Source organism: Dermacentor andersoni, unplaced genomic scaffold (assembly GCF_023375885.2).
Source record: "Dermacentor andersoni unplaced genomic scaffold, qqDerAnde1_hic_scaffold ctg00000039.1, whole genome shotgun sequence".
NCBI lineage: Eukaryota > Metazoa > Arthropoda > Arachnida > Ixodida > Ixodidae > Dermacentor > Dermacentor andersoni.
The window spans coordinates 36,875,579-36,900,959 of record NW_027314752.1 but is presented as its reverse complement, the minus strand read 5'-3'; the positions used below and the strand labels follow the sequence as shown (position 1 = coordinate 36,900,959).

The following is a 25,381-nucleotide window of genomic DNA, read 5'->3' as shown; positions in this document are numbered from 1 at the left end:
ACACACAGCGACTGATTTGCCAAGAACAGCCAAAGAAAAGACAAAATCAGATAAAATAAAATCCAATGAAATGTCAAAGTTGAAGAATAGATACAGAAAATGAATCCTGCAGGATTACTCGAAAATGAATGAAATAAAACTAGGAATTGCGTGAACAGTTTTACAGAGAGGATAAGGATAACAGACTGATTTAGCAGAAGATTTATTATGCGCTTAGCCCGTACCGGCGTATCCTAAATATTTACACACAGCCGCTTAGCTTAACGCTATCGAGAGCACTAAAGCGCGTGCGCGTTAGGCTCATGGCGGCAGCGCAACGTAAAACGCTGCATACGTTTCTTTGGTTTCTTTATCGTTTTACAGCAAAGCTGAGAGAACGTCACTGGCTATTCTGGCAGACACGCTTGTTAGATAAAAGAAATCAACGCCTGCTATGCATCCACCATTGCGCGGGAAATGTGTGCGGAGGGGACCGTAAGCAACTCTTTGCTAAAGCTGTATAATGCCGACTTATTGCTCCGAACTTTTTGTGTTGCCAGTGAAATTCCATATGGCGAGGCAAACACGCCTCTAGCTGGGACCCAGGGTCGAGTCCTGTATTGAGAGGACAATTTTACTTTAATTGTACCACCCGTTTCTTGGTCAATACCTCGAGGTGGTAGGTGACATAGGAAGAAAATCATCATCATTATAATCATTTATTGGGAAAGAGAATGGTATCATGCGAGTTGAAGAAACAGAGCCTTAGGATGCATATTTTCTTTGTACTGAAATTCCACAGTACAGAAAGAAATGGTCGTTTCTCTCCATTTTAGTACGCAACTGACAAAAAGGCGACTGCGTCAGGCCCGTTTTCTTCAAAGGAATACTGACTGCAGAATACGGCCTCGCAATATTGTAAAGGCAACTTCATGTTGACTCGGCAGCACACCATTTGAGATCGCAAGGGAATCGCAGACGCTGGAATTCAGAATTCAATTGTAGTGTTTTTATTTTCATATACGCTTGATTAAGGTACACTCTTGTGCATCACGATGCAGGTACAAACTACGTCACCAGGCAAAGCCAAAACTATGGAACGATCCAGGGAAGCTTTGGCAAGCGAGTCGGTCATTTCATTGCGTTGTAATCCTCCTGGACCCGGTACACAAATTAAATAGCCCACCTGCAAATAAGGAGTAATTAAAAATAAAATCTGCACGATATATTCAGTAAATGGTAATGTTCAGTAAATCTCGCAGTGTCTTCTCCAAGATGGATCGAAATAAGCACAGGGATAGTGAGCGTCATGGAATGGCAGACGTCGACAATGTTGATGGCAACCTACGCAGAGCTACAACGATGACCAATAATTCTGTACAAGGCTACGTATATCTATAGGGATGTTCTCAAAAAAGAAACTGCGCGGCGCGTATTCGGGAAAATTGAACCTCAAGAAAATACATTCGATTCACCAAGAAAGTCCTATTTCAATCGTATCTGAATACGCGCAGACAATGTGAAAGAAATGGGTACAGTGAGTATGTGTATACGGTGAGCATGTGTACAGTGAGCAATGTGTACGCGCTACTTCCTGAAACATCTAATTTGGCACCAAATTAACAATTCTCCTGGTATTTCACAACTCTTTTTTTTAATATAGTAAGGGGATTAACCTTGCACCCAGTAAAGAGAATCGAACCAGAAACTAATATCACTGGAGCATACATTTCGCAGCTCTGTTGCTAACTTTGCGAAACACAGTTACAGCACACAGTGCTTTCATGGGTACATGTTCGAGGTTAGAGTGCCGATTGAGCTTTTTCATTATAGATCGCTCCCAAAATATTTTAGAGATTGCTTGTAAATTACGTTTGTAGGATGTTTGCGGGAAATGGGAATAATATCATGCAATTTAAAGGAAAGTAGGTCAGATTTATTAACTAAAGAGATATCAAGTCCATCTAGCGATGACTCAAGTGAACAGTGTAGAATTTCATATAGGGAATACATATCGGTCAGGAACGGAAAGAATCCAATGTAATCTGCGTAGAGATAAACGTGAGCCCATGTATGTACCAGCACAAAGGTCATGAAAACATTGATTACAACATGGGACATAACTTTTGCTCCTCCTCCTGCAGCCCGCTTATATTTGGACGTTCTAATGCCGTTTTGACAGCCGTAAACATACCTTGCTTTCATAAATTCCCCAAACAAATGCGTTATGTGTCCCGTGAACCCGTAACGTTGTATTGCGTCTAGCAGGATAGTGTACTCAACACTGTCATATGCATTCGCATTGTGTCCAAACACAATACTTGGGGGCTTGGGGCCTACTGCCGCCTTTGTCGAGCACATTCAATACGGCTCGCTATGTCGGCGTGAGCACACCAAATCGAACACCCAGGACTAAACAAACCTATGTGCCTTGGCTGAGACCACCTTTTACGTGATTAGTATTTTACGTGGTTGTGTTACTTGCTAAACCCACCAGGCTTCCCCCTACACGCCTGTTTTGCCGGCTTGCAACATGAACCGCAACGACGTGACTTGCGTCGGGAAGACACAACTGTTGTGGTCACGCCTGACTTATTTGAACGCTGCATACGTGCCGAACTGTTAACGCTGCCAGGTCGTACGGCTTTCTGAGAATTAGCACGTTAGAGGGTATGGACCATGCAAGAGGAATACTGCCGCGTTGGCTGCTGACGAAAATAGGGCAGGCCACAAATAAAGAATGCCTTCTTGCCCTGTAAACTGCAGTTGGAAATCTACAGCTCACGTCAGCCAATCAGTAACGAGAGTAACTTTGTCAATATTCAGTGTTATACAAGTCGGCGAGTAGTCGAAAAACTGCTTCAGCACGCTCGACGAGCTCGTGTTCATTAACGTTAATCTTCTCGGCACGGCGCGCATATTTTACGATTGGCTAAGTAACAGGTGAATGGAAGATTGGTGAACGAAAAGTAGGGAAAAGAAAAACAACGTCCACAACAGGGGGTCAGAAAATTTGGTTATTGGAATTCATCGTGTCTTCTTTTTTCTTCTTTTTCTTTTTTAACCTTGGGAGGATATTAGACAGTGTTGCGACTTGGGCTCCGACGACGTGGGATCCTCTTTCCTCGTTGACGGGTAAGTGAACGTGAAGCTGGGTCCTATATGCAGGACGTTTGACAAACACGTGCATATTTAATGCAAGGAACTACAGAAATGTTGAAGAAGTGGTAGTCACCGATCGTCCCGCCACCAGTTGTTCTTTTTATGCCTTGCAGCACCATTTTTCAGTCACTTACCCTAATCCGGTGTCAGGAGACCGATGACATCAGGTCCCACCAATCGGGAGGTAGGTTGCCCTTTTCTTGAAAGCGGAACTTGATCGGAAACGCACGCACGTAATGGGCACACACAGAAGGAAAGGAGGGGAACATACGCTGACTCCGATCGTATTCTGACAGGTGACGGCTGGTCATGGCACGGAGCGCGTCTCCAGCTTGGGAATGCCTCATTATGCGGCTGATAGGTCACGGGCGTTTCATTGCACTGACCGCGTCTCCAGCTGGGACGCGGCAATTTGTGCAGCTGACAGGCGACAGCCGTATCATGGGTAATTGCTCAAACCTCTGGTCATAAAGCATCACCGTCGAGAAACATTTTGACGAGGCCGTCAGCCCGTTCCCCATAATCGTGTGAGTCGTGGCCGAGAGGTGTGGCGGCCTGATCGGCCGATCACAACAGCAGTAAAACATCAAGAGCTTGGTCGCGCAACCCACCGGGTCGTTCCCAAGGGGGCGCTCATTAGCTCCATCCATCCATCCATCAATCCATCCATTCATCCATATATTCATCCATCCATCCATTCATCAATCCATAGATCCATCCATCCATCCATCCATCCATCCATCCATCCATCCATCCATCCATCCATCCATCCATCCATCCATCCATCCACCCATCCATCCCTCCCTCCATCCATCCATCCATCCATCCATCCATCCATCCATCCATCCATCCATCCATCCATCCATCCATCCACTTATCCATCCATTCATCCATCCACCCGGCTTCTCCGCTTGGCGAACGCGCGATGGTGGATCTCGATGTCTTACTTACAGAATGGACCGATAGATGGCACGATCTGTTCTGTCCCCTCAGGTGCAGATCGTGGTGTGCAGGGTGCCGGAAGTGCCTGTACGTGACAGTCTCGTACAAACAGCCGTAGTGGCGGCTAATGACGGGATATGGAAAATGAGCCGAGAGAAACGCTTCGAAGTTGTCGAAGTAAACAGGGAAGTGAGAGGGTGTGGTGGTTTTAAGCGAGACGAGATCCACTTCAATTACAGGCTTGCACGAGAAGTGGGCTGGCGATTTGCTGGCCGTGCTGTTGCTTCTTTAGCGGGACCACGGGCGCTCAGGAGGCCGGAGTAGGCAGTAGTGAGGATAGCGTCGCCGTCAATAACAGAAAAAGCAAAACAAGAAAGAGAGCTCGCCATAGAATAGGCTACATCAACATGCCGGGCGGCAGAAGAAAAGAAAAGTGCGCAGAGATTGATGAGCACCGAAATAGAGAACAAATAGGGGTGTATGTGGTTACAGAAACGCACCTTAGAGACTCGGAAGAGCCGCCAGTGATTAAGAAATATGTTTGGGAAGTGTGCAACAGAGCACACTTCCCTGCTAAGTCCGAAAGAAAGGGGGGAGATTCGGAATGCTCATCCATCAGGGAGCCAAATGGAAAAGAGTAAAGTCAAAATGCCAAGAGCATTTTTGGTTATCAGGTACAACGAGTGGGAAAAAAACTAGGCTGCGCGTTATGAATTTGTGGACCGGAAATAATTGGACATAGAAGAATAAAGAGTTAGTGGAATGCATAAGTACTGATTTTAAGGGTTTCGGGAATGATGCTGAAATTATCCTGGTAGGTGACTTGAATGCCCACATAAAAGATTTAGATGGCTATATCGACAACAACGGGAAGTCAATGCCAGGCCTTTGTGAGCAACATACCCTCGTTATCATGACTACAGGGCCGAAGGGTGAAGGGCAGATCACGTGGGAAACCGGCAATCAACCATTGATTACTGTCTGATGAAAGAAGGAATTCATGAAAAGTTGACAGAAACGGTCATTGATGAGGAAGGGTATAGCAGCATAGGGAGTGACCATAAACGCATCATCTTGAAATTGGGTGATGTATTTGGGAAATAGAGCAAGGAGGGCAAAATGGACAGGCCGAATTTGAACGCTGAACAAATAGCAAATATAACAACGAGAGTCGAGGAATAATTTGGCAAAGGGCCAAGTAAAGAGAGGGAATATAGTGAGCTTCTAAGTGTAATAACGACAGAAATACGGAAAGTGAAACAACTTGTTCTTTGGAAAAGAAAAAAATGAAACCGAAATTCTGGTGGAACAGAGAGATACGAGAATTAATCGCCGAATGACAGAAAGCACCCCAAGAGCACAGGCAAGCAAAGAAGGCGCAGTTGCTGCAGCGTTAATAGCCAGTAAACGGCAAATACACAGGGAAAAGAAGTCTATGGTTCAAATACTGATGCAAGCAATGATAAAAGGCGAAAGTCAAGGTTGGTTGTAAAAATACGTGAGAAAAAGAAGGCTGCATCTAGAATACTTTGTAACCACATAAAATTATTAGGCAGGAAGTCAACAACAACACAACAACATATCCTAAACGAAGATGGAAGCAAACTGGAATGGTGGTGGCATTAAATTACATCCGGAAAATAACAGCCGAAACTTTCTAAGTCCATCACAAGGTTGTATTTGCAGGAAAAAAGAGAATGAAAGAGAACCAGGTGAAAATGGTCTGGTGTTGACTATTTTCAACTGGAAGAAAGTTGAAGAGAAAATTCTTAAGTGCAGAGCCTCAGGGCTAGACGAGGTTCCCGTTAGGCTGCTTAATGAAGTAGGGCTGAAAAGTAATTAGGCTCTGGTGAAAACATTGGAAAAACATTAAAAGATAGACGAATACCAGATAGTTGGAGACAAAGTAGAATTAACTTCACTTATAAAGGTAAGGGGGACAAAGATAGAATTCACTCGTATAGACCATTCACCATTACATCGATAATATACAGTCAAGAAATGCAGGCAGTGAAATTAAAGCAGCAAGCGTGGGCAGAGAATAATGGCATTTCGGGAGAACTTCAGAATGGCTTCAGAATTGGAAGGCATTGGGATAACAACTGCTTTTTCCCTACTCAGTGTATTGAAATATCAAAAATAGAAAGCAGACCGTTATATGTTGACTTTTTAGACAATACAGGAGCCTATGAAAACGTAGACCGCAAAATTTTGTGGAATATTCCAGAAGGGGAAGGCTTAGTTGACGATTTTCTACAGGTATTGAGAGGGATTTACCTAGAAAATACCGTTTGCGTTCAATGGGAAGGGATGAGGAGCGAGGATAAAGTTTATACTGACAAGGGACTGAGGCAGGCGTGCCCTTTTTGCCCATCGCTGTTTATAATGTACACGGTGAGGATGGATAGTGCGCTAGAACGAGGCAATAGCGGGTTTAATCTCTCATGCAAACAGCCGGGTACAGTAACTGAGCAGCAACTTCCAGATTTATTTTATGCGGATTGCATCATCATCATCATCATCATCATCATCATCATCATCATCATCAGCAGCAGCAGCAGCAGCAGCAGCAGCAGCAGCAGCAGCAGCCTGGTTACGCCCACTGCAGGGCAAAGGCCTCTCCCATACTTCTCCAACTACCCCGGTCTTGTACTAATTGTGGCCATGCCGTCCCTGCAAACTTCTCAATCTCATCCGCCCACCTAACTTTCTGCCGCCCCCTGCTACGCTTCCCTTCCCTTGGAATCCAGTCCGTAACCCTTAATGACCATCGTTTATCTTCCCTCCTCATTACATGTCCTGCCCATGCCCATTTCTTTTTCTTGATGTCAACTAAGATGTCATTAACTCGCGTTTGTTCCCTCGTCCAATCTGCTCTTTTCTTAACCCTTAACGTTACACCTATCATTCTTCTTTCCATAGCTCGTTGCGTCGTCCTCAATTTGAGTAGAACCCTTTTCGTAAGCCTCCACGTTTCTGCCCCGTAGGTGAGTACTGGTAAGACACAGCTATTATACACTTTTCTCTTGAGGGATAATGGCAACCTGCTGTTCATGATCTGAGAATGCCTTCCAAACGCACCCCAGCCCATTCTTATCGTTCTGATTATTTCCGTCTCATGATCCGGATCCGCCGTCACTACCTGCCCTAAGTAGATGTATCCCCTTACCGCTTCCAGTGCCTCGCTACCTACTGTAAATTCCTGCTCTCTTCCGAGACTGTTAAACATTACTTCAGTTTTCTGCAGATTAATTTTTAGACCCACTCTTCTGCTTTGCCTCTGCAGGTCAGTGAGCATGCATTGCAATTGGTCTCCTAAGTGACTAAGCAAGGCAATATCATCAGCGAATCGCAAGTTACTGAGGTATTCTCCATTAACATTTATCCCCGATTCTTCCCAATCCAGGCCTCTGAATACCTCCTGCAAACAGGCTGTGAATAGCATTGGAGAGATCGTATCTCCCTGCCTGACGCCTTTCTTTATTGGGATTTTGTTGCTTTCTTTATGGAGGACTACGGTCGCTATGGAGCCGCTATAGATATCTTTCAGTATTTTTACATACGGCTCGTCTACACCCTGATTCCGCAATGCCTCCATGACTGCTGAGGTTTCGACAGAATCAAACGCTTTCTTGTAATCAATGAAAGCTATATATAAGGGTTGGTTATATTCCGCACATTTCTCTAAGGTTGAGTAGCCTTTACGGAATCCTGCCTGGTCCTTTGCTTGACAGAAGTCTAAGGTATTGCATTGTATTGCTAGCTAATAAGGAGGATAATTTGCCACGTCTGGCTAATATCTGCGGACAGGAAGGCAAGAATTTAGGTTTGAAAATCAGGCGTTATGTTATTCAATGGCTCTGCCAATACAGGGCCAGTAAATACCTTGGCTAAAAGAATATAAATACCTTGGTATATGGGATCAACGAGGGCGACACATACACGGAAACACAGGAAAAAACAATAAGAGTAAAAGGGAAGAGAAACGCAGCCATAATCAAGCACAGAACCCTATGGGGATACAATATATACGAGGTGCTCCGGGGTATGTGGAAACCTGCAAAGGTTCCAGTACTTAGTTTTGCAAATGTGATTGTTTGCTTTAAATCTTGGGTACACGCAGGACTCTATTGGAATTAAAGGTCAGTGGGTTGCCTCGCATTGGGTGCTCACGGATAGACTACAAATGAAGTAGTGCAGGGTAAAAAGGGGACTAGTTTTGAAGTGAGGGAAGCTCACAGTAAAATAGTTTATGAAGAAGACTGAGCAATATGGAACAAAGTAAATGGGCTGGTATAGTGTTCAGGTATATGTACAGGAAAAGCATTGATTAGCAGTGGGGGAAAAGAATTAGGAAGCTTACCAGCAAGCATGCGGCCTGTTGGGTGGGCAACACAGCAAGAAAGAACGTCAAGTGGAAAGTCAGCGCGGCTGAAATAATCTCATGTGTGGCGGCAATGATGATAAACCACTCATGAGAAACTATTTAAGAGGGGAAAACGAAATTATTAAAGAACCAATTTATGATAACCAAGGGAAGCTTATTACTTTTCGAAGCGAGATCAGGATGCCTTAGAACACGTACCTATATACGAAGGAAGAAGCATGTGCCTGCTGCGCTAAAGCTGGGGAAAAGATGGAGTATGTTTTATTAGAATGTGAAGACATCTGCCCAATGGTCAATTTAGGTACCACTGGCCTGCTTGAATCCCTTGGGTTCAGCGAGAGCAGGGGAAAAGGAAATATGTCCTCAATAAGGAGTAGTAAGAAGCGATTGGAGGATTGGTGGAAGAAAACTAGGGAAACGACAAAAAAAGAGGAGACGCACAAAGGTAAAATTCGATTTAGGGGTTCAGAAAACTTTGGTTGGGGGGTTCATAGTGTTGCGTTTGTTTTTTCTTTTTTTTAACCTTGGTGGGACATTAGGAAGTATAATATCAAGAGGTTTGTGGGGCAACCCACCGCCCGGTTCCAAAGGGAATGGTCGTAACATGCATCCATCCATCAAGCAAAGAACGCGAAAAAATCAAGCAGTCTGGGCGACAATTTGGCACTGGCCCATTTCGAATGGGATGCCAGTAAATTCAGTGTGTCATCATCATCATTAGAAGCAGGATAATCTATTTTCTATGTGCTAAATAGGAAATTGGGGTACTCGTCATTTAAGTGGGCCGATCCCGCTGATTGTGCAGCACATATCTCTGTTTCCTTAGCCGAATGCCGCCAACGTAGCACTCAATTTATGTACCACAGAGCTGCATGGGGTATGTGCCACTGCGTGTGGGCTACTGTAGTCACAGGTTATGTACCGATATATCTCAGTTAACTTTCAAAGTCATCTTTCCATTATGAGGAAGCTTTATCTCGGTCGCAACTCCGACGCGGCCTATTAAAATATATGTACAAGGCAAATACTTTTTTCTGAGATAACCCCTGTACTGATTTTGATGAAATTTGTTGCATTTAAAAGAAAAAGTTAAATTTTAGTGACTGTTGGAAGCGAAATTTCGATTTCTAGTTAGAAAAATTTCCAAAAATTTTGAAGCTTAAAAAATAAAACACGAAGTTTAAAAATTCATAGCTCTGCATCAAGAGCAGATATCGTCGTTGTGCGAACAGCCTCCATTAGATAATTGAAAGAGCCCAAATTCTGTATGTCATTTTACATCTTACGTGAATTTTTTACGTTGTTTACAAGTGTTCTCTAAAAGCTGCGTTGCCATGTCATAATTTTTTTGAGATTGAAGTGTAACATATCAATTTGGTCCGCTTTGGATGTAGTTTAACAAGTTTTTCACAGAATTGTACTATAAGCTTTCCTTGATGAGTTACAGAGTTGTAAACTTGATAGCTTCGTTTTGTGAAAATAATAGATTTTCACCAATATCAATAAAAAATTCACAATCTAAATTAAGAAAACGAAAGAAACAGTCACTATAATTTAGGTTTTTTTCTTTAAAACGCAAGAGGCTGCACATTTTAAATGCAAATTCTCCTTTTACGTGTATTTAGATAGGAGCAACCGAGTGAAAGCTTCCTCTTAAGTACATTGTCTCATATATATATATAAACACTATAACCAAGAATAAATAGCGTATGGTTCACATTTCGTAGACGACAAAGACAATTGACTCTGCCAGTTTATTTTACGGCGAAGTTGTTAGCTTCATGGTTGCCGAGATTTTTAGTGTATGCCTGCACGACCTTTGCTCACACGACAAAGTGGACATATTCAGGAGACATTGCAAAGAAACGGGCAGCGCAGGATGTCTTCTTTTCTCCAAAAAGCATCACAGGATGTCTTCAGATGCCATCGCGTGATGTCACGTTTGGTGTACTGACGTCCTCAGAATACCTCAACAGACGATATCGTCACGAGACGATGCCGTTATCACGCAACAAAACATTTTACGTGATGATTTCACAACGCGACCTTTGGTGCGATCACGTCATCACGACACATTTGACGTGCTTAGCTAAGCACGTTAATAGGAAGGTTTAGCTAAGGGGCTCCAATTTGAATGCATGGGAAAGGAGAAATCGTTTTTCTCGGCAAGCGCTACACCAAATTTCATTTTATTTGCTGCACTTAAATGAAAAATATGACGTCAAAGATTAAGTATTTGGGTGATATCGTAACGAACCGATGCCGTTATCACGAAACCTGACGCTTAACGTGATGTCATCGCGCGATATTTGAGATGATGCCATCGTCACGTTTCGTCAGCATGTCAAACAAGCGTGTCAGATTGGTTTAGTTACCATTGCATGGGAACACTGGATTTTTCGTGTCATGGGACATACATTGATTTGCCGTTCATAAAGAATATTTCCTTCAGCAATTGTAGTCACGGATTTCCACAGGATCACTGGAGATCTGCTTTCATAGGGACAGGAGGCGAGTCATTTTTTTTCATCAATACATCGTCAGGATGCAATCGGTGGCTCTGGTGGTCGAATCCGCAACCTTGTACTCTGCACAAGAACGTTGGCGTGAATGAGCCCCCACGACCACTAACAGAAGCATATAGCTGCCCTGAAGGAATTCGTTTTGAATTTTTTTTATACCAACGTCCTCTGTTCCTGTCCTCATTTTGAGCTCTCAATAGAGTTAGGTGGTCCGTCCCTTAGAAAATCCGGTGTCGCAGTGTTCTGATTCGACTATGAGCAAACGTTTTGGCGTATGTATACGTATGTGTACAAGAAAGAGCAGCATATCAGTTCTCCTCGTCTCCGCCTTCAAGGCAGCACAAGATTGAGGTACCACATGTCTCGTCACATTTCCGGAGAAGCGACCAGTTTAAACCAACATCTTTCTACTTCTCCTCTTTACCGTGGTCGGAGTAGGTTGAGACACCCTATAGCTTGCAAGCTTCACGGCCGACTGTGTATGTGATATTTTGGGACTACGCGGACAGAAGCGTTTGGAAATCATTCTACTTCGTGCAACCCATCGCGATCACCTAAAGGCATCTATGAATAATCAATCAAGGAAAGTTTTATTCATGTGAGATTTACGAAATGGGCTGTAGAAATTTCCTAATCATGCAGCAGAGGCATGCCAGCTAAGATGCATGCGCCCCATTTGTGGTTAAAGCAAGCGCATGATGCACCTTATTGATGTAATTATTATTGATCCTTGCCTTAGAAACATCGGTGTCGCTGTGTTATAATTCGCCCGTGAGCAATCGCTTTCGCGTATGTATACGTATGTGTACAAGAAAGAGCAGCATATCAGTTCTCCTCGTCTCCGCCTTCAAGGCAGCACAAGATTGAGGTACCACATGTCTCGTCACATTTCCGGAGAAGCGACCAGTTTAAACCAACATCTTTCTACTTCTCCTCTTTACCGTGGTCGGAGTAGGTTGAGACACCCTATAGCTTGCAAGCTTCACGGCCGACTGTGTATGTGATATTTTGGGACTACGCGGACAGAAGCGTTTGGAAATCATTCTACTTCGTGCAACCCATCGCGATCACCTAAAGGCATCTATGAATAATCAATCAAGGAAAGTTTTATTCATGTGAGATTTACGAAATGGGCTGTAGAAATTTCCTAATCATGCAGCAGAGGCATGCCAGCTAAGATGCATGCGCCCCATTTGTGGTTAAAGCAAGCGCATGATGCACCTTATTGATGTAATTATTATTGATCCTTGCCTTAGAAACATCGGTGTCGCTGTGTTATAATTCGCCCGTGAGCAATCGCTTTCGCGTATGTATACGTATGTGTATAAGAAAGGGCAGCATATCAGTTCTCCTCATCAACGCCTTCAAGGCAGCACAAGATTGAGGTACCACATGTCTCGTCGCATTTCCGGAGAAGCGACCAGTTTAAACCAACATCTTTCTACTTCTCCTCTTTACCGTGGTCGGAGTAGGTTGAGACACCCTATAGCTTGCAAGCTTCACGGCCGACTGTGTATGTGAGATTTTGGGACTACGCGGACAGAAGCGTTTGGAAATCATTCTACTTCGTGCAACCCATCGCGATCACCTAAAGGCATCTATGAATAATCAATCAAGGAAAGTTTTATTCATGTGAGATTTACGAAATGGGCTGTAGAAATTTCCTAATCATGCAGCAGAGGCATGCCAGCTAAGATGCATGCGCCCCATTTGTGGTTAAAGCAAGCGCATGATGCACCTTATTGATGTAATTATTATTGATCCTTGCCTTAGAAACATCGGTGTCGCTGTGTTATAATTCGCCCGTGAGCAATCGCTTTCGCGTATGTATACGTATGTGTACAAGAAAGAGCAGCATATCAGTTCTCCTCGTCTCCGCCTTCAAGGCAGCACAAGATTGAGGTACCACATGTCTCGTCACATTTCCGGAGAAGCGACCAGTTTAAACCAACATCTTTCTACTTCTCCTCTTTACCGTGGTCGGAGTAGGTTGAGACACCCTATAGCTTGCAAGCTTCACGGCCGACTGTGTATGTGAGATTTTGGGACTACGCGGACAGAAGCGTTTGGAAATCATTCTACTTCGTGCAACCCATCGCGATCACCTAAAGGCATCTATGAATAATCAATCAAGGAAAGTTTTATTCATGTGAGATTTACGAAATGGGCTGTAGAAATTTCCTAATCATGCAGCAGAGGCATGCCAGCTAAGATGCATGCGCCCCATTTGTGGTTAAAGCAAGCGCATGATGCACCTTATTGATGTAATTATTATTGATCCTTGCCTTAGAAACATCGGTGTCGCTGTGTTATAATTCGCCCGTGAGCAATCGCTTTCGCGTATGTATACGTATGTGTATAAGAAAGGGCAGCATATCAGTTCTCCTCATCAACGCCTTCAAGGCAGCACAAGATTGAGGTACCACATGTCTCGTCGCATTTCCGGCGAAGCGACCAGTTTAAATTATTATCTTTCCACTCCTTGTTTTTACCGTGGTCGGAGGAGGCTGAGACGCCCTATAGCTTGCCAGCTTCACGGCCGACTGTGTGAGCGAAATTTGGGGAGTACGAGGACAGAACCATTTTGAAATTTTTACACATTGTTTAACCCATCGCGATCACCTAAAGTCATCTATGATTGATGAATCGAGGAAGTTTGTATTAATGTAAGATTAAAGAAATGGGCAGCAGAAACTTCGTAATCACGCAGCAGAGGCATGCCAGCTGAGATGCATGCATTCCCTTTGTGGTTAAAGCAAGCGCATGATGCACCTTATATGTTATATGTTATTTTTAAATATGATTAGCGGTTGGTGCCCCTTGCCTTAGAAAGTTTGGTGTCGCTGTGTTCTAATTCGTTAGTGAGCAAAACCTTTCGCGTATATATATATATACGTATGTGTACAAGAAAGAGCAGCATATCAATTCTCCTTGGCTCCACTTTCAATGCAGCACAAGATTTAGGTACCACATGTCTCGTCACATTTCCGGCGAAGCGACCCATTTAAACCGTTATCTTTCCGCTTCTCGTTTTTACCGTGGTTGGAGGACGCTGAGACGCGATAGAGCTTGCCAGCTTCACAGCCGACTGCGTAAGTAAGATTTTGGGACTACGAGGACGGAACCATTTAGAAATCTTATTACAGTGTGTAACCGATCGCGATAACGTAAAGTCATCTATGAATGATCAAATAAGGAGGTTTTTACACATGTATGGTTTACGAAATGGGCACATTAAATATCTGAAACAAAAATGTCTAAAAACAATGAACTTAATGAAACTTCTGTCTCAGACTGTGGGGTAGTGACAGAAAGTGTGTAATGAATCTCTACAAGAGCCTAATTTGGTCACGAATTGACTATGCTGCGGAAGTGTATAACTCTGCCGCCCCGAGCGCGCTAAGGATGCTGTATCCTGTCCACCATCTAGGCATCCGCTTAGCAACTGGCGCTTTCAGAACAAGCCTGATTGAAAGCTTATATGCCGAATCGAATGAGTGGCCGCTCCACTTGCAGAGATCATACATCAGCTTTACATATTTCATTAAAGTGCACTCTAATCCTGAACATCCATGTTTCAATACGGTTACTGATATGACGTGTGCTGCACTTTTCCGCAACCGTTCGTCTATATAAGACAGCCTTTCTCGCTGGATGTGAAGGAGCTTAGCGATGAAATGCATGTCCCACTCCTGGAGCATCACCTAATGCGCACAACCAAGCTATTACCTCCTTGGGACTGGCAGGTCACAGAATGTGACGTATCCTTTCTAAAAGTTTCAAAGCATGCTCCAGAGGTCGAAATTCGTATGCATTTCCTTGAACTTCAGTACAAGCACTCATGCACAGAGTTCTACACAGACGCTTCCAAGTCACATGTCGATGTATCCTATGCAGCCGTCGGTCCATCTTTTTCGGAATCGGATGTGCTACATCCGGAAACAAGTATCTTCACGGCAGAGGCCTACGCTTTATGGTCGGCTGTAAAGCATATAAAAAAATCAAAACTCCAAAACGCCGTTATATATACAGACTTCCTAAGTGTCGTGAAGCCCTAATGTTACCCTACAAAGATAAAAATCCTGTACTTACGGAGGTCTATTCCGACTTGTGCAAAGCTTATCTTTCTAACCAGCATATCATCATGTGCTGGGTACCTGGCCACAGGGGAATCGAAGGTAACGTTCTGGCAGACCAGATGGCTACGTCAATTGCACCCCCTGCCGTTAATAATACTACTTTGGTGCCACTCACAGATCTTACATACCTGTTATCTTACATATCTCTTACATGCCTCTCACAGATCTCACAAACCTTACATACGAAAAAAACTGCGAAACCACTGGCAACGCATGTGGGACGCAGAAGTACATAATAAACTGCACGTTATAAAGTCACAGTTAGGTTTTTGGCCCTCTCCAACAAGATCTTGGCAAACAGATGTCCTATTCTGACCCCGCAGAATAGGACACACACTTGGCACCCATAATTATCTGCTTACTGGAAGTGAACCTCCAACCTGTGGTAGATGCGGTGAGATGCTTAGCGTCCTTCACGTGCTCCTGGAGTGTGGGGATGCCGAAACGGAGAGAGAGAAACATTTTCCGCTTGCTTACCATTATTACATCCCTCAACACCCGGCTATGTTTCTTGGTAAGGAACCCCTTTTTGACACCAAGGCAATCCTCAACTTCTTAAATGATGTCATACTACATGTTATATGGCCATTAAATTCGTAGAGCATCCTCGCTCCAGAGGATGCCGCTGCGATTGCATAGCACATGCCCCAGGCCGTTGTTTTTCAAGGGCTCTAAGGAGGCAGTAGTGCTCTAGCATATCTTATAAACTGATATATTTTTACACATCATATCATTCTATTTAAATGCATCTCAATGTTCATAGTACACGTCATAAGTCATCGCCATAATCTTATTACACAGATTTTACGCACTTTAGCGCGACCATTTTTAATGCCCCTCTACAGCCACGTCACACCAACTTCATCGAACTCATTATTACACTGCGAAGTCATTACCACGTACATGGCGCTTAAAGAAGGGAATTGCGCTAAGAAAGACACGGACGAGTAAGGACATGGACGGGCGCAATTCCCTTCTTTAAGTATGTACGACCGACTCGCCCAACAACGTGCTCTCCTTAATTACATGGCGCTCCTTGGCCATACTTGGCCCTTGCGCCATAAAACATCATATAGTCATTCTGATAGCGGTTATTTATTTATTTTATTTGTTTGTACATATTGCAGCCCCACAGGAGGGCTATTGCACGAGTGGGTAAAAACACTAGTGAACAAAAAGCAGAGTCAACTCAACAATGACTCTTACAACATCGTTACAATCATATACAAATCTTACAAATCGTTTTCATCGATTCTTAAAAAGCAACGACACTGCGATGTGCACACATAAAGTATAAACATAAAGTACAAACCAATAGTTAAGTCAGCATTTCCGAAATATAGTTCAAGACATGATCAGGTTCAGATGAGCACGAAATTTCGTATGGTACTGGTGGTTTGAGTCGTCTTTCTCGTAGGACCGGGATTTAATTCTACATCACCGCTAAGGAAAAGCCGATTTGACCAAAACAGTGCACGCATAAAACAAGACCAAAAGCTCCGTGAGAAGAAGAGCAGCTGCAAATAACGATCATCTGTCCTCAAACAATGGGCGTGTTTGAAGTAACGTACCGGCACTAAAAACAAGACGAGAATAAGCATCCTGTAGGTGCTGCTCCGGTCTTGCCCGGTGACGAGTGATGCCGGGTCTAGGAATTTTAAGCGCTGTGTGGATGACGTTATTGACAAAAAGCATGCTCCTATAGGGCCATCCGATGACGTCACATATAAATTTAAGCCATATGGCGCAACGATAGGACTACTATCGCACTTGCCAAAGCTGTCACACGGGTTGGTGAAAGGGCAGTTCGGACGCGAACTATCACACGCGGGCACAGGCTGTAACTTCAAATGCAGCGCATGGTCAACGGACGCATCCATTTGGAAGCACCTCGAGGAAAAGTCAGCGCTGAAGATTTCAGGTGAACAGCAAAGAAACTGCACGAAAAACAAGACGCGATTAAGCATCCTGTCGGTGCTGCTGCGGTCTTACCCACTCTGAATATGCTTATGGCACGTTGAAGATGAAGAACGCCAAATGTGGGGTTGCTTTTGCTTTCAAGATGATAGCTGCAGGCTTGTTAAGAAAATGTGTGACCGCGTTGAATCTCTTGCTCTGCTATAACATGTCAGGGCCATGAGCGAGGCAGTGCGGCAAAATGTACTTTTTGCTTCCCTACAGAACCTTCCGATTAAAGAAAAAATTGTTTGCTGATATATTTATGTGCTTCCAGTTACATTCCATTTACCTGGAGCCGCTTTTTATCTGAGTGTTGCCCAACAAAATTCAGAAATAAGCTTTGTTTATTTATTTAAGGGCATATATCAATTTATCATTTGTACAGATTTTTAAAATAACAAAAGCCAAGGGAATATTTCGACGCCTTCTGCGTCACTGAACGAATCATGCACTTTTGCAATATGATTCGATTGAATATGAAATATTTTGATAGCGAAGCGGCTAACTGGAGTATTGAAGCGCTCAAGAACGTTATATTCCAGTTTACAGTTTTCTAGAAAGACGGTATTACTTACGACGTCTATATGTTAGCAAATGTGAAGGATATTAAGGGCCTTATGCGGGGAATATTTGAAGTGCGTTTCTGAATTACTGTTGAAACAAACATTTCTAAGCCCTCGTTGACGGTCCGTTTGGAAGCGTTTCATCAAATGCTTTAAAGGTTCATCCGATTCCTTGGGAAGACAACAAATGACACAGGTTTCACATGTTGAGCATTGGAGAGCATTTTTGGGTGACGTGAACCTAAAGTGTCAAATGCGCAGATCAATTAGGTGCTTTGAATATAACTGCCAATGCTCGCATTCTAGCAATTTTTTTTTAATTTATACGAGAAACGTAGTTGCGTTCTTCCTGTTTCCTCCTAAAAACATACAAAATATGCTTCTTATATTTCATTCAATGAGGAAGATCTTGAGTCATTAGTGATAAGTTCTAGCCTGTGTAGCTTAATAACGGACTTTGTAGGCGGAATGAAGCCTTCCAGAGTTTGATGCAGTCATTAGGAGCAACGATTCCAGAAGCCCCAAAGGAAATGCACAAGTAACCTGCTTTGCACAAGGTGAACATAAGGCAACTATAACGTCTATTTTGTGGCGAACCTTTCACGCACATGATTGAAATACAAGTGTTGCAAATAATTACAGAATCCCTATTTCTTCGCTATTTTCAAGCCTCATCGAGAATTCGTACTTAGTACCTCCGGTGTCCTCGGGGAACTTTGAACTAAGCAACGCAGTTTTCTTCATTCCAAATAAATAAGAAATATGGGGCCCGGTATATTAATTTGTAGGTAATGTTCAAAGCTTTTAGGCTAATGGCGGGCTCTGGAACGAATTGCGCATGGAAATTTTCTGGGGCATCATATTTTCGTTTTATGAGTGGAGCAAAATTTTCCCCGCTGTCTTGGCACAGCCGCAAAAGCCAGGAAAATCAAATTTAAGAAATGTGCAGGGAACGCAATAGAAAACGTGTTTTAAAATAAATCCTTCTGGAATAGAAACAGGTGCTGGAAAAAAATATTTAAGTGCGTGAAAGTTTTCTTTTGTCATTTTACGGTATGTTTCTCTGTGTCAAGAATGAACCCTGTGTTATAGAAAATTGATATTGTGCCTGAGTAGGGGGAATGTCTTGGGTTATTTTATGGTGAAATTAGAAGTGCTCCATTAAGTTAGGCATGCCCAGAGAAATACGCATTCATGTGATCCTAGCGGCATACGAATAGGTGGCGTAAAATTTTCCATGAAGTTCTAGTAGAACTACAATGGCAACCAACATGAAACTTAGAAAAGCAGGGCTGACTAGTATGGCGCATCTTTGTGCCACGTTATATATGTAGCAGTCAAGTACCGCTTCTGCAAACCTTTTCTTCAGCAAGTGTTCCAAAGCGTCACGCTGTCGTTATTAGGTACCTTTGCCCATGTAACGAGATTCTTTTTTCACATTGTGACACAAAATTCTAAAGTTTCCGCCTTAATTGTCAGCGCTGAAAACTATTACTGAAATGACATTCCCTTATGAAAATGACTGTTTAAATGTTTTTGGCATATTGTTGATGAATTGTTGACTCAATAGCCTTTCAACAATACCCCAAATATTGAAACCGCAGAGCAATAATTCAACAGTAAAGTTGTTGCGTAGTTAACAACAAAAAATGTCGTTGATAAAATTCTGTTGATATATTGTTGATTGGTATTGAGTATTATTATTGAGCCATTGTTGAGCAGGTTCCAACAATAAACTGGTTGACTGAATGCTGTTAACTTATTGTTGAATAATAACCGTCTCGAGCAATATTGAGTTTCGAAGTATATGTTAAAGACACACGCAAGTATGTATGTGTGCGTCTTTTGCACGTACATGCTGCTTTACTGATCACTTAATCATCATTGCATATATACAGCGTGTTGCTTTTCGTTACTTGAACCAAGACGTGTCTACCGAGTGGGCAGGGATACAGTGACCCCAGGCCACCATGTAGATACGCCTATAGTTCAAATTACGTGACTTGGCCCCACTTCAGAGAGTGGGGGAGGGGATGTGCCCCATTCACGTTACTGGTTGGCGCCCCGGCCTGGTCCATCTACCGAGTGGGCAAGGGGACAGTGATCCCTGCCCACCCAGTAGATACGTCTCTGGTTTACCTTACGTGAAACGCCCTACACACACACACACACACACACACACACGCACACACACACACATATATATATATATATATATATATATATATATATATATATATATATATATATATATATATATATATATATATATATATATATATATATATATATTGACACGTGTACTTATACTTATCGGGCGACCACGTTTCGCCGCCTAACAAATCTTATCGCACAGCGCGGGACGCGCTTGCATGTATGCGAAGTTTCTGGAAAGTTATCGATGCTTCTATCCGCAGTCTGTTGTCGCCGAACCTTGTGTTATTTGATTTATTCGCCTGACGCGAATGGTGTAGAACTTTGTGGAAGGCACGCGGGTCCTAACGATTAGTCTGGAACATTCGACGATTCTGTATAAAAGCGGACGCGCTTGACCCGCTGATCAGATTTTCGACGATCGCCGACCGTGTTCGCCGCTATCGTTGTGCTATAAGTGTAGCATGTTTTGTCGGCACAGGTTCGCCCAATGAAAGTTAGTTTTGTATTTCACCGTATTGCTCCTTTCTTCACGGTCACTACCACGTGACATCTGGTGGAGGTGCTTGTGCGTTCATGTACCGAACACCCCCGCAAAGCCGCGATCCAAGCCCGAAGCCCGAGGACAAAACCGACATCGCCCAAGACCAGCGTGCTAGCCGCAGACTGCAAGGACTGCCCCCAGAGCACGGACTTTTACCTGAGACGACAAAGAAGATCGTGGTCATGACAAGCCCAATGGCTGTACCAGCGTCCCCCGTTATCCTACAACAACCTCGGGACCCACCAACCTTCCATGGAGCAGCGACTGAAGACCCGGAATCATGGCTGGAGACCTACGAACGAATCGCGACATTTAACAACTGGGACTCCGACGACAAGCTGCGGCATGTCTATTTCGCCGTAGAAGACGCCGCGAGAACGTGGTTTGAGAACAGGGAGTCGACCTTGACAACGTGGGACCTGTTCCGTAGCGGCTTCCTGCGCACCTTTACAAGCGTCGTGCCCAAGGAAAGGGCCGAAGCTATGTTCGACGCCCGAGTGCAGCTACCAAACGAGAATGTTGCCATCTTTACGGAAGAAATGAGCCGTTTGTTCCGCCACGCCGACCCGGATATGGCCGAGGAGAAGAAAGTCCGCCTAGTGATGCGTGGTGTACAGGAGGAACTTTTCGCCGGAATGGTACAAAGCCCACCGAAGACCGTCGACGAGTTTCTTCGTGAGGCCACCAGCATCGAGAAGACACTCGAGATGCGAAACCGGCAATTCGACCGCCGCACCAAGTCTACAAACTATGCCGGAGTTCAATCACTGGCCTCCGACGACCTGCGCGAGGCTATCAGGGCAGTCGTACGAGAGGAGCTTCAGAAGATCTTCCCGTCGTCGCAGCCTCAAGTGGCCTCGATCGCTGACATCGTCAAAGATGAGGTTCAGCGGTCGCTTGGAGTTCCGGAGGTGCAACCTCAATTACCGCAACCTCAGCCAGAAGCGATGACCTACGCCGCCGTCGCACGCCGTCACGGTCCTCCTCCACGACCGCGCCAGGGCCCTGTAACGCTGCAGTTCCGTCGACCACCGCCGCCAGCACGCCCACCTGTCGCCCAGCGCAGCTACCCGAGGAAGACAGACGTTTGACGCGCTCCTGACCACCGCCCGCTCTGCTACCACTGCGGAGAAGCGGGTCACGTCTACCGACGATGACCATACCGCGACATGGGACTCAGACGGTTCGCCGTCAACGCGCCGCGTCCACAGCTTGGGGAGCGCCCACGCGACATCGCCGATTACCTAGCCGCCACTCAGTGGAACTCCCGACGACCATCCCGTTCGCCGTCACCAGGCCGCTACCTGTCGCCGCAGCGCCGACCACACACCGACCCAGCCGGGGGCCGCTCTGCGAGCCCATATCCGGAAAACTAAAAGCAGCAACCGATGTAGGTGCGGTTGCTGTTCGTCGAACTTACGAAGATCCTCCGCCGCCGCCGAAGATGCCGAAGAGACCATCTCGACGACATAATAACGACACGCCGCCGTCCCGACGAAATCCGGAAGCCCAGACTACACCGACGAAAGACGACTATACGACGCGACGTTCCAACTTCAGTTCAACATGACGCAGCCGTGATTCGACGCCAAGACCTAACTGCAACGCCAGACAAAGAACCACCGACCTTGACGTGCTTCTCGACGGCCACGCAGTTACCGCCTTAGTGGACATAGGGGCTGATTACTCCGTAATGAGTGGACACATCGCCGCACAGTTGAAGAAAGTTAAGACCGCATGGGAAGGCCCTCAAATTCGGACCGTGGAGGACACCTCATCACGCCTACATGAATGTGCACGGCAAGAATAACCATTCATGACCGGACTTACCCTGCCACCTTCGTTATCCTCCAACAGTGTTCACGAGACGTCATTCTCGGTATGGACTTTCTGAACCAACACGGCGCAATCATCGACCTGAAGTCGAAGTCAATAACGCTGTCGGAAGATAAAGCGATACCGCCGGAGAGCCCTCGCAGTCACCACGCCTTGAGTGTGCTCGAAGATCAAGTGAGCATCCCGCCTCGCTCCAGCATTGTTATTTCGGTCGGCACCGAAACACCCGCTGACGTAGAAGGCGTCATCGAAGGCGACCGACGTCTACTCCTAGACCGTCAAATTTGCGTCGCAAGAGGGATCGCTCGACTACAAGGAGGGAAAACTGAAGTATTGTTGACAAACTTCAGCAAGGAGTTCAAGCACATCAAGAAGGGCCCGACGATCGCATACATCGAGGAAATTCTGGAAAACAGCAATGCGTTTGTCCTCTCGGATTCTGCCGCATCTACCCCGACGACCGTAGTTTCCGAGCCAGACTTCGACATAAATCCAAGTCTCCCCACGATTAAGCAACAACAGCTCAGAAGTCTACTTCGACGATACAAACAGTGCTTTTCAACGTCATCACGGATTCGACAAACCCCAGTCGCAAAGCATCGCATAATAACCGAAGAGTGCACTAGACCTCTCCGCCAGAGCCCATACCGAGTTTCGACGCGAGAACGTGAAGCTATAAGAGAACAAGTCGACGAAATGCTGCGCGACGACATCATCCAGCCGTCGAAAAGCCCGTGGGCATGCCCAATTGTCCTGGTAAAGAAAAAGGACGGAACCCTACGTTTCTGCGTCGATTATCGTCGACTGAACAAGATCACGAAGAAGGACGTATACCCCCTCCCCCTATAGACGAGGCATTGGATCGGCTCTGCAACGCTAAATACTTCTCGTCAATGGACCTCAAGTCTGGCTATCGGCAAATAGAAGTCGACGAAAGAGATCGCGAAAAGACCACCTTCATGCCCCCAGACGGCCTCTACGAGTTCAAGGTTAATCCATTCGGATTGTGCTCGGTGCCTGCAACGTTCCAGCGCGTGATGGACACAGTTTTAGCAGGATTGTAGTGGCAGACCTGTCTCGTTTACTTGGACACGTCGTCGTCTTCGCCGGAAACTTCGACGATCACCTGAGGCGGCTTGCGACAGTACTAGAGGCCAGCAAGTCATCAGGGCTCACTATGAAGCCGGAAAAGTGCCGCTTCGCTTACGACGAGCTTCTGTTCCTAGGGCACGTAATCAGCAAATCTAGTGTCCGCCCAGACCCGCAAAAGACAGCTGCCATCGCACAGTTCCCGCAACCCATCAACCAGAAGGCAGTGCGTAGATTCCTTGGCATGTGTGCCTACTACAGGCGCTTTCTCAAGGACTTTTCACGCATCGCCGAGTCGTTGCGCGTCTAAATGTGATGTTGAGTTCAAGTGGGAAACGCCGCAGGCCGACGCACTTGAAGAACTCAAACGACGCATGCAGTCGCCGCCGGTACTTGTGCACTTCGACGAGTACGCCGATACAGAAATTCATACTGATCTATATGGCAGGCCATTCAAAGTCGTCAGCGACCATCACGCGTTGTGTTGGCTAGCGAATATAAAGGATCCCTCAGGACGACTAGCGTGGTAGAGCCTCAGACTACAAGAATACGACATCACTGTAACATACAAGTCCGGACGAAAACACTCCGATGCCGATTGCCTATCACGCGCCCCCATTGACCCGCCGCCGCAGGATGACGAGAATGACGACGCATTCCTTGCAATGATAAGCGCGGGAGACTTCGCTGAACAGCAACGGGCAGCCCCGGAGCCAGAAGGCCTCGTCGAATATTTCGAAGGGCACACCGACGTTGTCCCCAGGGCATTTAAGCGCGGGTTATCTTCCTTCACGCTTCAAAACAATCTACTCGTGAAGAAGAACTTCTCACCAGTCCGCGCCAACTACCTTCTTGTTGTCCCGTCAGGACTTCGTCCAGAAGTATTGCACGCCCTACATGACGATCCGACCGCTGGACACCTCGGATTTTCCCGGACACTATCGAGGATACAAGAAAAGTATTATTGGCCGCACCAGACCGCCGACGTCGCCCGTTATGTCAGAGCATGTCGAGATTGTCAGCGACGCAAGACACCGCCGACAAGGCCAGCCGGATTACTACAGCCAATCGAGCCTCCTTGCCGCCCATTCCAGCAGATAGGGATGGACTTGCTGGGACCCTTTCCGACGTCAGCAACAGGAAATAAATGGATCGTCGTGGCGACGGACTACCTCACCCGCTTCGCTGAAACCAAAGCACTGCCGAAAGGTAGCGCAGCCGAAGTGGCGAAATTCTTTGTCGAAAACATCCTGCTGCGACATGGCGCCCCAGAAGTCCTCATCACCGACAGAGGAACGGCCTTTACAGCGGAGCTCACCCAAGCCATCCTGAAACACAGTCACACAAGGCACAGGAGGACAACGGCCTACCATCCACAGACGAATGGTCTTACGGAGCGGCTGAATAAGACCCTCGCCGACATGCTAGCGATGTACGTCGACGTAGAACACAATACCTGGGATGTCGTCCTTCCGTACGTAACATTCGCCTACAACACGGCGGTGCAAGAAACAACACAGATCACGCCGTTCAATTTGGTTTACGGCAGGAACCCGACGACGACGCTCGACGCCATGCTACCGCACGTCACTGACGAGGAGAATCTTGACGTCGCCACCTATCTCCAGCGTGCCGAAGAAGCCCGACAGCTCGCCCGCCTACGTATCAAGAACCAGCAGAGGACCGACACTACAACCTGCGACGACGCTTCGTCGAGTACCAGCCCGGCAACCGTGTTTGGGTATGGACCCCGATACGCCGACGAGGACTCAGTGAGAAGCTACTGCGACGCTATTTCGGACCCTACAAAGTCATCCGACGTATTGGCGCACTGGACTATGAGGTCGTGCCAGACGGCATTTCGCTGTCACAGCGGCGCCGCTCACGACCTGAAATTGTCCACGTTGTGCGACTGAAGCCGTACCACCAGTGTTGACTAACTTTGGGACTTCGCGTAACTGACCTCTGGACTTTGTTTCTTTTCGTTGTTTTGTTACTTATGTTTAATAAGTGTCCTTTTGTGTTTTGCTCTCTTATATTTGTAGCATCGGGACGATGCTTTTTTTAGAGGGGGGTATTGACACGTGTACTTATACTTATCGGGC

General features: G+C 45.6%; 1 protein-coding gene across 1 annotated transcript in view; it reads right to left on the bottom strand.

Moving 5' to 3' along the window:
• Window positions 1-992: 992 nt before the first annotated feature.
• Window positions 993-25,381, bottom strand: part of LOC126519857 (cholesterol 7-desaturase nvd-like) — a 79,470-nt gene continuing 55,081 nt past the window's right edge. The window contains exon 6 of the mRNA XM_072285719.1: window positions 993-1,165. Coding sequence (XP_072141820.1) covers window positions 1,010-1,165 — 156 coding nt within the window. The 3' untranslated portion in view covers window positions 993-1,009. The remainder of the gene's footprint in view (window positions 1,166-25,381) is intronic.